This window comes from Erpetoichthys calabaricus, chromosome 11 (genome assembly GCF_900747795.2).
Source record: "Erpetoichthys calabaricus chromosome 11, fErpCal1.3, whole genome shotgun sequence".
Taxonomy (NCBI): domain Eukaryota; kingdom Metazoa; phylum Chordata; class Cladistia; order Polypteriformes; family Polypteridae; genus Erpetoichthys; species Erpetoichthys calabaricus.
The window spans coordinates 138,895,037-138,910,620 of NC_041404.2; the positions used below are offsets into that span (position 1 = coordinate 138,895,037).

At 43.8% G+C, this 15,584-nt stretch overlaps 1 protein-coding gene across 1 annotated transcript in view; it reads right to left on the bottom strand.

Moving 5' to 3' along the window:
• Positions 1–290: 290 nt before the first annotated feature.
• bmerb1 (bMERB domain containing 1) overlaps positions 291–15,584 on the bottom strand; it is a 42,014-nt gene continuing 26,720 nt past the window's right edge. Inside the window, exons 2-6 of the mRNA XM_051933459.1 lie at positions 14,554–14,677; positions 13,403–13,476; positions 9,276–9,390; positions 5,753–5,835; positions 291–3,905 (exon numbers count right to left, since the gene is read on the bottom strand). Of these exons, the coding sequence (XP_051789419.1) occupies positions 3,787–3,905; positions 5,753–5,835; positions 9,276–9,390; positions 13,403–13,476; positions 14,554–14,677 (515 nt within the window). The 3' untranslated portion in view covers positions 291–3,786. The remainder of the gene's footprint in view (positions 3,906–5,752; positions 5,836–9,275; positions 9,391–13,402; positions 13,477–14,553; positions 14,678–15,584) is intronic.

Sequence of the window (15,584 nt, forward strand, 5' to 3'; positions counted from 1 at the left end):
AGTTCAGTACCCAGAAGCAGGGCATCATCATTGGGATGTCACCTGCACTGTCTTGCTCATGGCTGTGTCCTGCTTCCCCAAGGACACAGCAGGGGGACTTGAACTCGGGGGCCTTGCAATTATCAAGTCGTGCCTAGTCTGACATCCTCAAGGCATGGAGATACAGCAGGCCAGTCATTAAGTGTGACATGTCCTCTGTCTCAATATCCTCAGGTGGTGGAAAAGAAAAATGTCTGTCTCTACTTTGAGCCAAGGCCATTCTTTTATAGAAATTTCTAGAAACACAGCCAGACATGGAGCAAAATCCAAGTTTATTTTATAACAAAAACGGACACATCCGACGTTAAGCCATCGGGGTTAAGAGGGTTCAGCAACATCACAGATACTCCAGAATTCTCAAGGTAATAGAACTGCAGTAATGTGCATGTGTTGTTTTTAAACGAGAGCACTCATAAAAGGGGGGGCGGAGGAGTTTGTGGCAGGGCTCACTATTGCTGCTACCAATCACGATCTACAGGTAGAGGTGGGAAGCCCCATGCAGTCTCTCACCATTTTCAGACCCAGTGGCCATTCGTCTGCGACATTGGAACCTCGCTTCTCTAATAGAAGATGCCCACAGCTCATGGGTGTTGCTTCAGTGTGGGTGAGGGGGGGGGGGGGGGGGGAATGTCATGCATGCAAAGTCCCACGTGGGCAAGCAAACACCGCCTAAGAATGCAGAGCGATCGAGTAAACTGAAAACAAAGGTACAAGGAGCAGTCCTACTGGCAGGGGAGAAGGGGTGTCGGGTACCTCATTTCCAAATGATTTGAAGGTTGTCGTTCCTTTTTGTCCCACATTTTGTTTCACAGTCTCCCAAATTTTTTTTTTATTGCTAACAGCTGTATAAAAGTAACCTCAAACTGCTTAATAATTGGTATCACACAAACGAATCCTCATTTTCGAGGGGGGGGGGAACCAAAAAGAAACGAGACTGGCCTCCTCCGTGTGGCTGGACGGTGAGTGGAGGGAGTTGAAGCTAAGATTGGTGCTTGTTCTGTCATCCCTCGCCAGGCGGATGCCTCTGTGAAATGATCTCACGTGTCACGCAGTCATTGTTTTTAGAAGCCGTTCCTCACGACCCTGTCGAAATTGTGATGTTGACAAAATTTCAAACAAGTTCTTTGTTTTCTACTTGGCAAAACACCAACGGAATCGTTCCAAATGGCTCAGATTACTTTCAAGGAAGAAGCTCCGAGTCGGGCGAGAGTTTTTGATTGTTTTTCACGCTTTAAAAATGGAAATTTAAGCATTGAGGATCAACCCCGTTTTGGACGCCCTTCAAGCAGCCAGAACGATGAAAACATTGCAAAAATTCTGCGAAAAAATACATGAAAACCATCGTTACATAATTGACGAGTTGTCAGAAGCTACAGCAGTAAGATGGAGCTCAGTTCAGCAAATTTTGACTGAAGACCTGGGCATGAGGTGTGTTTCGGCCAAATCTGCCCCCTTCTGTTTGCTAACAGATGACCAGCAGAAGACTCGACTCAATGTGTGCAAAGACTTGAAAATGGAGCTTGAAAGTCACCTGGCATTGTGCACAAGGAATTCATTCCAAGGGGTCAGACGGTCAACAGAGAGTATTACTATCTGGATGTCTTAAGACAACTGAGAGAGAGTGCGGAGGACAAGGCCGGAATTGTAGCAGTCGGGCGAATGGCTCCTTCACCATGACAATGCCCCAGCGGCACATACAGCGTTGCGAATTCGCCAGTTTTTGATCAGTCAGGGCATGACACTCGTGCCCCACCACCCCTAACTCATCGGACTTGGCCCCCCGTGACTTTTTCTTGAAAAGGGACTTGAAAGGGCGCCGATTTAACAGTGTGGAGGACATGATCACAGCTTCGACGACAACGCTAAATAGCATCCCAGTTCAGGACTTCCAAAAAGGTTTGGATCAGTGGAAAAGGAGATTGAGTAAGTGTGTGTCTTCCAATGGGGAGGACTTCAAAGGAGACTAGTACATTTTTTTTTAATAATTTTAAATAAAAATGATTGCTTTTGAAAAAGTCTCATTTTTTTTGGGTCCCCCCTCATATGTGTCCGCCTCTCCTGCCAAATAATACTCCGCCACTAGTTGTAGTTTGTCCCCTCACCTAATTTTATTTTATTTTTGTGCTTAAAAATAATCTTTTTTTTGTTTTCCCTGAGTCTCCAGTTCTCTCTCCTTTTAGCAGAAATGTGTTGCCTGAACACAATCCCCCTCTTCAAAGCTGAAGACCACATGCATCCTGGGACCTACCATGATCTGCACTCGGCCTGTCCGCATTTCTGTTGTAAAGAAAAGTGCCCACCCTGACTGCTGCCCCCACTCAGCCATTGAAGGAATGCTGGAGGCCCAGTAGAGGGTCCTGAGGTCCGGTAGAATGTCACACCTGTGGAAGTGGAGAGTGAAAAAATCATCTCAGATGCCTGTGACCACCCACCACGAAATGAGACTTGGGTGAGTGTCACCTTTTTTTGTTCAAATTCTCCTTCAGTGTTTTGCACTCCCTCTGATGGGAAAGTTGTGGAGGAGATAATGGAGCACGAGCTGGCACGGAGGGAGAAAAATTCCGGGTTCAGCCCTTTGGGCTTCTCCTTCCTGTATAAAATAGAGCTGCGAAAGATTGGCTCAAACCCCAGTTCACGCCATCAGAAGTGACTTTGGTACCCAATCCTTGAGTGGCACCAACAACTTCTTTCATGGTGAGACTGGAGGGAATTTCAGAAATGAACATTGACCCTGGAACGTGCCAGTTCTCTCCACTAACCGCTTTACCACTTGACGTTTCTTCGCCCCATTTTTCCAGCTGACGCCTGTTGCCTTGGAGACAAATAATGCAAACGTTGGCCTTGCCTCTCGCTGGAAATCTTTTAGTGCCGTTTCCCTTTTGCTGTCTGTCCATATTTAAATTTGACCCATGTGTTACTCTTGGCGATGAAGTTCGATGGGTGTCCACATTGCCAGTTGGTCAGATATTTGGTCCTGGTCCGTATTTGCCTCCTGCTTCTCACTTGTCAGGAGCTCCATTTTTCTGTTCACCGATACCCCACAAGTTTGCCGGGTTGTTGGAGGGGTTTGGGGTGGGCACCGAGTACAGAGTTGTTATATTAAATTGTTTTAAATTGGCTTTCGATTGATCAAAAAAATAAATAAATAAAAAATTGGGGTGCAGATTTGGCAGAAATTGTGGTTTTCCTTAAAATAAAACTGGTAAGCCTGCATGATTTCAGAGAAGCTGCTCTTCTATACCTTAAGATATGGTAAGTGGATGCTGGTGCCCAAATGCCTACCTACAGTAAATGGCCACCAGTGTCCGCACCGAGCCAGGTCACTCTATAAAGCAGCTGTCCATTCTGACCCTTCATGGGGGGCGGGGTCTGCTTTGTGGATCACGCCCACTTTACCCTGTCGAATGTTGGCCCCTCCCCCTTTTGTACGTTACTGAGCACCCTAAAACATGCAAACCGCTTAAGAGGGACAACTACAATAAAACCTAAAGCTGTGTGGCACCCAACCTCACACGCTGGCAAGCTGGGTACCGCTCAGGCCTTATTTAACTGTGCTAGAAATGAATATGGCCACAGTGGGTGTTGTGGAGTTAGTCTGACTTGGCACAATTCAAGTGGAAATGAGGTATCTCTCAGGGATCAGGCTATCACCACTTGAACCACCCCAACCTCCCCCCACCCCACCCCCCGAATCTGGTCACGACCCTCTGCCTTTGCAGATGCCGGCCGGCCTGTGGCACGACGTGGCTACATGACACTGCATTGTGTGGCCCCACAGCAGTCCTTGATGAGAGCAGCTCCCGTCTTGGCAATGGAGGGCTTGTTGGCAGGAGGGTCAGGTGTTGCCTTCTTCTTTTTTGGAGAGCCTGCGGGAAGGGATTTGGGAATTGGATGGGGAAAAAGAAGAAAAAGAGAGCTCATCATCTTACAATGACCCCCAAAATAACACTCTGCGAGTTAAGGATAGGGGGGACTGCAGTGGGGGTGTCATATTAGAATGTGGAAATATTGGAGAAATCAAGTGGAGCCAACAAATGAGGACTGCGAGGGGACACATCCAGCTGCACTTCTCTCCTGGATGACTTCAGATATCCACTTGAAGTTGTCCTTTACTTGAAATGAACCTCAAGGCTGCTGATTCAATGCCTGCCACCGACTGACTCACTGGGTGAAGCCGACGTTCAGTTTGCTTTGGAATCTTTGCAGTGTTGACCTGTCGATTTCATAAAGTGTTTTTTCTCCTCTTGTTATGTACATTTAGCTATTATTGTATGTATCAGACTACTCATTTTCTGTAGTGCTCTTCATATCTCTAGTGCTTAATATAGTGCCTTTTCTCTCTGTTTATAAAACCACATTTTATTTGGTGCCTTTCATATCTGTAAATTTCCCCTTATACCATGCTCTTTCCATTTATCTAGTCTCATATAATATTAAGTGACTTTCATATCTATTTACCCTTGTTTTATACAGTGCACATATTCTTCTATAATTATTTTATATAGTGCCTTTCAAATCTATCACTTAATTTAGTTCTGTGTATACAGTTTTCGGCCATATTTTATACAAAATGACAAAAAGATGAAAGGCTGTGTTTATCTTTCACTTTATATAGGGCATGTTTAAGAGTGTTATTTTATGTGGTGCCATTCTTATCTTGTATGTCATCATTTATATAGTGCCTTTTCTATCTTTTTCACTTTAGTATGCTCACAGGTGGCGCAGTGGTAGTGCTGCTGCTTTGCAGTAAGGAGACTGGAAGATTGTGGGTTCGCTTCCCGGTTCCTCCCTGTGTGGAGAGCGCTTTGAGTACTGAGAAAAGCACTATATAAATGTAATGAATTATTATTTTATATATACTATCTTTTATATAGTGCCTTTCATATCTATCTGTTTTATAGTGCCTTTCATATCTATCTATTATTAAGCACTTTCCACATATCTATCTATCTATCTATCTGTTATACAGTGCCTTTCATATCTATCTATCTGTTAGATAGATATGAAAGGCTCTATCTGTTATATAGTCCCTTTCATATCTATCTATCTATCTATTATATAGCACCTTTCACATATCTATCTATCTATTATATAGTGCCTTTCATGCTATATCTCTCTATCTAATTAATCTCATAGTGTCTTTCATTTCTATCTGTCTATCATATATTTTATCCACCTATCATCATATAGTGCCTTTTTGTCTGTCTGTCTGTGTGTTTATTTTTATATAATTTTTTTTCTCCAGCCATCCATGTGTCAGTGTGATCTTGTGGCTCTTCCATCCATCCATTTCCCTGTTCTTTCAGCCACTTTGTATGTTTGATAAGTGGCTAGTTAGGAAGGGACTGCAGCAGACTGTCACATTTGACAGTATCTCCTCTCTCCGCTCACCCATCCGTGTGCCCGGTGGCACAGGCTCATTCCTACTTTGCTTTCTGCTTTTGTCCCCTCACTGCCTACCTTCTCTTTATGACTCCTTTCGTCTTTCACTAGTAGGATATGCCTGTACTGTACTAGTAATGTGCCTCATCACAGAATTCACTTCAGAGTGCTGCTGTGTTCAGTAAGGTTTACTGTGTACTACCACATCTCTCTCAAGGCCATGGAGCCCGTTCCTCCCTCCCAGACTCTTTGTATTTGAAGCCCATCGCTGGCAGCGTTGCCCATGTGCCTATTTTAAAGCTGGCACTGACTCACTCTTTTGCTCACTCACCTTCTGTCGCTTTGGTTAATTTCTCCAGAGGTATCAGCTTACACTTCAGAAACTCATCCATTTCTTTATCCTCTTCTCTTTCCCTGTACATGTGAATCGAGAGAAAGTTTTTGTAAGTATGAGGACGGTGTGTTTTGCTGCCCTTGACTATTAAACATCTGTGGTGAGATGCGAGTATTTCTGCCCACCGCCACTCCCCAACAGGACCTGAGTAATTCTGCCAGGAGGAATGACCAAGTCTCACTCCATCATGCTGTGCTTTATTAATAGAGAATTGTCAAAAAGACAACTTACTGTTATAGCTGTTATGATCAAACAAATGCTGAACAAGAGGTGAGTACTTACAAATTGTTCACATTTTTTTTTATTTAATTTTTGAGTGGTTTATAATTTTCTTTCTTTTTTGAGCCAAACGGTAAAAAAGAGCTTGTTTCATTTCCAAAACAAATTCTAGTCAAACTGATCACGATATCAGATTTGACAACCATTTATATGGATAAGGTGTGGTTTGCAGGGTTGGCCGTGGGGGGGGCAGTTTGCTAAAGACTTGCTCAAGGCACTATATGGCATACACATGGAAAGGAGAACCCTCAGTGACCCCTAAAGCATATGGTATGTGTAACGGGCAAGAACCTGACAGAAGTCATTTAACATGTTTAACCCTGAGTGTCTCTCAGGCTTGGAGTTTTATTTAAAACTGAAGTACTAGGGTGTTGTACCGTGTTAGCCATTATGAATGTAGAGAAAAGCCAAGCAAAATTACACCATTTATTGGCTAACTAAAAGGATTACAATATGCAAGCTTTCGAGGCAACTGAGTTGCCTCGAAAGCTTGCATATTATAATCTTTTTAGTTAGCCAATAAATGGTGTAATTTTGCTTGGCTTTTCTCTACATTTAAAACTGATTAACCCAAATATCTTGCAGGTTAAGCTGCTATGATCAGCATTCAATACTATGATTCCCAGGCAGCTGATCAGTAAGCTGGATCTGCTCGGACTCAACACCTCCAACCTGCAACTGGATTCTGGACTTTCTCACTGAAAGACCTCAAACAGTACAGATTGGGAATATAAGATCTAACACCATCACACTGAGCACAGGTGCCCCCCAGGGTTGTGTGCTGAGCCCGCTACTCTTCACGCTGTTGACCCATGATTGCACCTCCAACTCGGACACAAACCACATTATCAAGTTCGCCGATGACTCATTGAGAATGACGATGATGCGGCGTACAGAGAAGAGGTGGAACGGTTGGCACTTTGGTGTAAAGACAATAATCTGTCTCTTAATGTTGAAAAGACAAAAGAGTTGATTGTTGACTTCAGGAAGACAAAGGCTGTCCATCTCCCCCTCAACATTGATGGCGTCACAGTAGAGAGAGTGAAGAGCACCAAGTTCCTAGGTGTTCATATCACAGAGGACCTGTCCTGGACCAAAAACACCAACTATCTTACAAAAAAAGCCCAGCAGTGTCTTTACTTCCTGCGACGACTGAAGAAGGTGCACCTCCCTAAACCCATACTTACCACCTTCTACAGAGGCACCATAGAGAGCGTCCTGACCAGCTGTATTACAGTTTGGTATGGAAACTGCCATGCCTCCGACCGCAAAGCCCTTCAGAGGATTGTGCGGACTGCTGAGTGCATCATTGGCAGCTCTCTACCCAGTCTGCAGGAGATCTACACCTCACGCTGCCTTCATAAAGCCATTAGCATCATGGCTGACCCCCACCACCCCTCCCACCAATTGTTTACACCTCTTCCATCTGGAAGACGACTCTGCAGCATCAGGAGCAGGTCTGCGAGATTGTGCAATAGTTTCTTTCCCCAAGCAGTCCGGCTCCTGAACACCATGCTGCCCTTCTCCACACTGGACTCTTTACTCCACACACACTCTGGATTACATAATACTACTTAATACTGTATATGTTTTTTAGTTATATATCTTGTGTACTGCACCTTTTGACTCTGGAGGACGATATTTCGTCCCACTGTGTACTGTAAGTATATTGTTAGGATGTCAAGTCAAGTAGAGCTTTATTATGATCCGATGTAAAGGGACTCAGGACGGTATTCTGCTGCCATCTAGTGGATAACATAACAGCATGCTGCACAACAATCATGAATATTTCAATGTGTTTTGTCACTTATCAATATTCATGAGTGGGGCGGAGCCTAGAACCAAACCAAGGGTGTGTAAATGAAAAGCTGTAAAGGCAGTTTTAGAACAAACTGAATCAAGTGACAGTCAAGGCATTGTGAGTTGCCCCTCAGGCGTTAACGTGACTAAAGAAACTGATGAATACGACACCATACAACTGACAGCCAAGTGAAACTGCTGCGGGGTGCAGTTAAAAAAAAAAAAAAAAAATGAGTGCGATCAGCTAGAAGGACGTTAGCCAACTGTTCACAATGCAGCGGCTGTCAGTGATTGTGGCGGGGAGATGCTGGAAGTCACTGAGCCTACAATAACACAAGGAGTGCATCGATCGTGCGGATCGGGCGCTGACATTCTACTATCTCGTGCGCAAGCAACAGAAAAAGTACAAGAAAAGTGGACAAAAACACGATGACCATCTCAAAATGTCACACGAAGGACGTGTACTAAATCTGCATCAGTAGAGCAGTGGACACTTGACATACTTTTCCTACTGTAATTATGTTGATGTTTTGGTCTTAATGTGTTCCTGTTGCACATCATCATAACACGCTTTGGGCTCGTTTCTTTGTGGGTGAACAGAACATGAAGGAAGTTAAGTCATAGTTTCACTAAACATTTACATAAATACACCCTTATGTCTCTTCAACCAAGACTGTCTGCCCCGTTTCCGAAACTATTACCCTACAATTGCCCCTCTTTTAGAACGCAGACAATACAAGTGAATGAGTAGTAAAGAGCAACAGCCACTTAATCGCACTTCAGCCTGCTCCATTACTGTTGGGAAGTGGAAAGGAGCAACTGGACCAACCAGACCACATCTCGGCCTACCATAGTTCTGCCACTGTGGGACTGAATGGCTCCCAGTTACTCCTTAGTTAAAGTTTGAGGTTTACATCATCAGAAGGAAGACACCACCACACTTCTTAGGGAAACTGGTGGAAGTGCCATCCAGAGAGACCTTGGGCAGAACGATTCTCTCATTTATATATGAAACTGGAGAGACAATGTCTCCCAGTTCACGTCATAGACATTCTCTTGACATCCCAGTTTCACTTCAGTCAGGCCCATTAAAAGATGCAAGACCTTTTTGGTTCATCTGAGCCAAACTGTCCCTCTGGGCAGGACAAGTGACATCCTCAGACTGACTTGGTGTAGGGCCTCATTGTGCTCTGGTCAGTGTAAACTGATGGCCAATGGAAAGATGCCACCCTTTATGCCGCCTTTTTGGTAAGTTGGGCTGGCATCGGGTTTTAATGTACATATGAAGTCCGGGGAGAGTCTGTTGCGGATGGCTGATGTGGATCAGCTTCTTTGGTGACAAACGCACACTGCTAATGTCGACCTTCAGTCAGTGGCTCACCTTAGCCGCTCCACCTCCGCATCTTCCACCAGAAAGTCCCGCTTCTGGACAAGTTTGTGGATTGTGAGGATCAGTTCCTCCTCCCTTTGCTTGTGCTTCTTTGTTTTCTCTTTCTCTGGAAGAAGAAATAAGATATATCATTTACAGTATTTAGAAATGTCACACTCAGTGCACCGTCCACTTGTTCCCACCCACGTTTGACCCAAATTCATTCTCGGTTTTCTCCAGACATGTACATCTGATCCTGTGAGGCTAACCAAAATCTGACACTAAATGGAGTCACGAAATAATGATAAAGAAAATGTGGACGTGAGCATCAGTAGGCTTTGTGTCCTGGGGACCAAGTTACCAGAAATATCTTCTAACACTTCAGTTATTATTTACCGCTCTGATGCTGATCTTTCTTGTCGTAGAATACGTCATTATGATAGCAATTAATGAGAAGAATCCATAATTCATTGCAGAACTACAGTATTTGAGGGGTTCTCTAGAGCACAGGTGTCAAACTCTGGTCCTGGAGGGCCTCAGTGGCTGCAGGTTTTCATTCTAGCCATCTTAGTGACCAGTTTTTTGCTGCTAATTAACTTCTTTTGCCTTAATTTTAATTAACTTGACTCAGCCCCTTTGTTGTTTCTTTCTCCATAATTAGCAGCAAAACAATAATGAGACACAAAATGAGCCGCCACACGACCAGCTATCCACAGTATCTGAAAATAAAGAAAGGTGAAGGTATCAGTAAGGCTGATCTCTCAGATCACCAAAACATTTTGACGGTGTTCTTAGAAAAACCAGAAATACAACAATTTTGGAAATGTCTGCCGTGGCAGAATGAGAGCAGCAACAAGCCATGGAATTAAAGAAAGTTTAATTAACAGCAAGAATCAGCTTCTCTTTAAGAAACTGGTTGGAGTGAAATTGGTTGGAGTTTGAAGACCCAATTTAGCTGGTCATCTGTTGGCTCATTTCACATCTCATTTCTGTTTGGCTGTCATTTAATGAAGAAATGAATCAAGTCAGAGCACTGAATCCTTAATAACAGGGCTATTAAAACAAAGGGCAAATGAGTTAATTAGCAGTGAAAACTGGTCACTTATTAGGAAAAGGGTGAGAATGAAAACCTGCAGCCACTGCGGCCCTCCAGGCCTGGAGTTCGACACCCCTGCTCTAGAGTGTCTCTTTCTCTTGCTCAGTTTGGCTCAAAATCTAATCAGCACATCATCCTCTTATAACAAGCTTAAGTTTCAAGTTTGATATTTATACTGTACATCCAGCAGTTTTAGCTCCAGACGATTCTCAAGAAACTGTGACACACAGACACACGCAGTCAGACACACACCCATCATTGAGATGACGTTTTAGGGTCCCCCGATACCAAAAACTTCGATCCGTTAAAAGCTGGAGATCGAAATATTTGATGAATCTAAAGCCTTCGCTCCTCCCCCATAGATGACAGGTTATGGTGGGGGAGGGCAAAAGCCAAAAAAAAAAAAAAAAAAGGAAGTGTCACAAAAAAAGTCCTCCTGGCGCTAACTCCAGTATGAGTGTATCAAAATAAAAGCCCTCACAAAGCTCACGGTACTCCTTACGGGATGCTCGTATCTGAAGATCGATTACGTCAAGTCGACGAGAGCAAGCTGTTCATGAGATCTGACCGAAGGTCCCTGTTGCGCCTGCGTTCCATCACGCTACATGGTTTTGTGGTTCAATGAGTGAAAAAGAATTTACCTTTAACGAGTTTGTTGTTGAACACGCTCAATTCCAGACATCTTGAACTTCATGCTCAAGAAACTGTGACACACACGCAGACAGACACACACCCATCATTGAGATAGCAATGTTTTTGATATCAGGGGACCCTAAAACGTTGAGATTGGAGATTTAAATTTTTAATGAATCTAAAGCTTTCACTCCTCTCCCATCGACGATAGATTATGGCGGGTGAGGGCACAAAGCCAAAAGAAAAAAAAAAAGCATCATAAAAAAATTCCTTCCAGCGCTAACTCCAGTATGTGTGTATCAAAATAAAAGCCCTCAGAAAGCTTGTGGTACTCCTGACGGGATGCTCATATCTGAAGATCGACGAGAACAAGCTGTTCACAAGATCCGGCCAAAGGTCCCTGTTTCACGTGCTCCACCACACTACTTGCTTTTGCGGTTCTCTGAGTCAAGAAGAATTTGCCCTTAACGAGTTTCTTGTTGAACACGCTGAGTTCCAGACATCTTGAACTGTGACACACAGACAGACACACACCCATAATTGAGATAACAACGTTTTTCGATATCAGGGGACCCTAAAATGTCGAGGTCCATCAAAAACTGGTGATTGAAATATTTGACGAATCTGAAGCTTTCACTTCTCCCCCATAAGCGATACGTTAATGGTGGAGGTAGGGGTGCAAAGCAAAAATGATAACTTTTTTCCAGCGACCTTTTATGAAAAACACAAAAATGGATATATAAAAGTAAAAAAAAAAAAAAAATGAAGAACACCAAAATTGCCACAAAAAAATGAAAGGACGTCCCAAATCGTAACACAGTGAGATCCTGTTGTGGTGTGAAATTTTGTATATAAGTTTATAAATATTTTGTATGTCATTATTTTTAATATCCATGTTTATAACCCAATTAGGACTAAGGCAAGGTAGTGATTTTTACGACAGAGTTGGGGGAACTGCCTAAAACCAGTTTGGCAAGTGATTCTCTGTAGGACTCTCTCAACCAATCACCACATGAAGGCCCACTACCTCACTGGCAAGCTTCACCTTAACAAATGGTATTGGGGTGTCAGGTGTGAAACCCATTGTGTCGCACCAGAATTCTATTGGTTTAAAGATGCCCGATGTCATTAAGTACTCCGACATCCTATTGGCTGTAGGGTTTGGACAGAGAATTTATAAATTTGCATGCTTCACCCCTCCCTCTCTCTCTTTTGCACCATCATCATGAAGGAGCATCTCACACACACATACACACACCATGGACTGAAAAGGACAACACAATGAAGAGCACAGCTCAGCAGCCATATTGAGACAGGCATACAGCCTGTTCTGAAGAAAGCGGACCACAAATGAGGACTTGACTAGAGACATTTAAAGTAACTAACAAGTCTGTGTGTCACCTGAAACTACACATCAGCATTTTTCAGGTTGTCCATCCATCCATCCATTTTCCAGCCCGCTAAATCCTAACACAGGGTCACGGGTGGTCTGCTGGAGCTAATCCCTGCCAGCACAAGGCAGGAACAAATCCCGGGCAGGGCACCAGCCCACCGCAGGGCACACACTAGGGACAATTTAGAATCACCTAACCTGCATGTCTTTGTACTGTGGGAGAAAACCGGAGCACCCGGAGGAAACCCACACAGACACGGGGAGAACATGCAAACTCCATGCAGGGAGGACCCAAGTTGTATGGTTGCCAATAATTACGTGTACTTTGCTTATTTTTATTTATGAATATAGTCAATAATACATTATTCAAAGTGTAACTTAACTCCTGCTTGTCTTTTACTCTGTGCAATTGCCTGAGGTTGTAAATGCAGAAGGGAAGGTGGGGAGAAGTTATAAAGTCCAATACCTTCTAAAGAGTGGCAAGTCTGTGAGATTTGAGGCATTCTGACAAAAGCTACATATTAATAATACAAAAGGGGAAAGCAGAGTAATAGAGAGCTCTACCAAGACAAAACAGATCCCAACAGCAAGAAACTCCAGTCAGTTACAAGACACCAAAAGCCCAGGAGATGATTTCTTATCCAAAGATGTAGTCTGAGACCTCAGAGGTTCAAAACCGGGAGATCAAAACATTTAAAAAGGCAAGGCGTCAGTCAGGAGTCAAAGACCCCAGGAAACAAACCTGCCTGTGTATCCACCGATAAGTAACGCAGAGGGTAAAGGGCGTTGTGTTTTTATAATGACGTCATCAGAGGTGACAGAGGTCAAGTGACACATCCCAGTGGCGTGTCACATCAACAAGATGGCAATAAAAAAATAAATAAGGTGAAAATGAATCACAAAAACTGAATTCTCATGTCAAAAAAAAAAAAAAAAAAACCCCTAAAGGACACCAAATGACATACGTGACCAAAGCTTACACCTACACAGTCGTGGTGAGCTGCCGTTTGACAGTACCTGGGATGGCCACAATCTTCCGAAGCTCCTGCTTCAAGGCCATGATGTCTTTGCATAGCTGGATATCGTCCATCCTGCAGAAGGACACAATGAGTGAGCAGTTTAGACAAATTTTTTGACACCCTCTTAACCAGCGTGTCTCATTTGTGTCATTTTGTCTGGGGCTGCTTTTTGGTACTGGTTGAGTTTTTGGCACCTCGCACCCCACCTCACTCCCGTCACTTACTTCTTGCTGCTCCTTTATCATTGTCGGCTACACCTTAATTTCATATATTTACCTACCCTTCTCCCCAGGCCAGTCCCACTTGCCATTTTTCCATATCCACCTTACTGTCCTCTGTTTAAAGTCCCCCCCACCCCGCCGAAAAAATAATTTGGTTTACCCTCCGCTATCTACACACACTCCTTGGCCCCACCCCAGTCTCCTCCTTTTGCTCAATCCACCTCGGTGTACCCGCCTACTCTCCCAATTGTCCAGCCCCCTTTTTAGGGTTGTGGGCAGTCCCACAGGTGGCCCCGCCTCTTTGGGTAAAACCCACAAATGACACGGAATATAAAACAAGATACATAGACACCTAGAAACTAAATGGCCAATAAGATGAACATAAATAAAGGATTCAAAAATTAACAAAGATTTTAACACGGAATTTCAACCCCAGGCTAAAATATAACATCGACTCTTCTGGTTAGCAACTTGTGTGTGGACAACTGATGTTTGGCCTGCAATAGTGGCCTGACCTTTCACTACGTCTTTCTATTGGTTGCTCCAATTTCAATTGACTGCCTCATTCGAGACACCACAGCAGGAAGCTCTTTGACCGTTTTGGTCACGCTTAACAGCAGTCGATCGAGGATCTGAGTCAGCTGTGAGTGTGTCCCCTGAGGAGGACCTCATGAAAAATTCAAGCACAGCCCTCATCTGCTTCAGGGTTTTCCAGTTTCCCAGCCATCACATGACATGTGGCTTCTATGATGTGCTGTCTCATTCGCCAACATGAGGAGAAGCCATTCTGATCTGGCATGGAACACGGTGAAAATGTGCTTCTAGGCTGTGGTCCACATTGGAAGCCTTTGTGAAGGGTAGAGGTGGTTGGGGTCTTCTAGGACTCCCTGGCGCTTTCAAGTCCAAATGTATTGTAAAAGCAACTCACATAAACCGCAGCTCTGACTCCCGGCGCACGAGGACCTCCCTCAGCCGCTGGATTCGTGCCATCTCCACCTCGATCTCCTCTGGTGTCACGGAAGACTCGGCCATGGACACCACGTCCTGCAGCCCTGTGAAGAAGAACAAGAATCGGACCGTTATCTCTGCTTGTCTTGTGTGGACACATCCTCCTAGTGTGAATGGTATCAGTGGACAAGAGTTAACTATTGAATCTGGGGAAAAGGAGGGGTGGAGTTTTGGGGGGGGGGGGGGGGGGTCATGCTGTCCTGCCAGGGGTTGACAGTGAGCTTGGTTGTAGGAGTCGCACCTTGCTTGAGGGGTCAAACTGTTTTTGCTCTGTGATGAATTAAGTTTGAGCTGAGAGTAGGTTCCAATGTCTTGGACCACCACTTCAGGCGTGCGTCTTTTTCCTTATCTACAGTTGTGCTTGAAAGTTTGTGAGCCATTTAGAATTTTCTATATTTCTGCATAAAGATGACTTAAAACATCATCAGATTTTCACTCAAGTCCTAAAAGTAGATAAAGAGAAGCCTGTTAAACAAATGAGACAAAAATATTATACTTGGTCATTTATTTATTGAGGAAAATGATCGAATATTACATATTTGTTAGTGGCAAAAGTACAGTGGTGTGAAAAACTATTTGCCCCCTTCCTGATTTCTTATTCTTTTGCATGTTTGTCACACAAAATGTTTCTGATCATCAAACACATTTAACCATTAGTCAAATATAACACAAGTAAACACAAAATGCAGTTTTTAAATGATGGTTTTTATTATTTAGGGAGAAAAAAAATCCAAACCTACATGGCCCTGTGTGAAAAAGTAATTGCCCCCTTGTTAAAAAATAACCTAACTGTGGTGTATCACACCTGAGTTCAATTTCCGTAGCCACCCCCAGGCCTGATTACTGCCACACCTGTTTCAATCAAGAAATCACTTAAATAGGAGCTGCCTGACACAGAGAAGTAGACCAAAAGCACCTCAAAAGCTAGACATCATGCCAAGATCCAAAGAA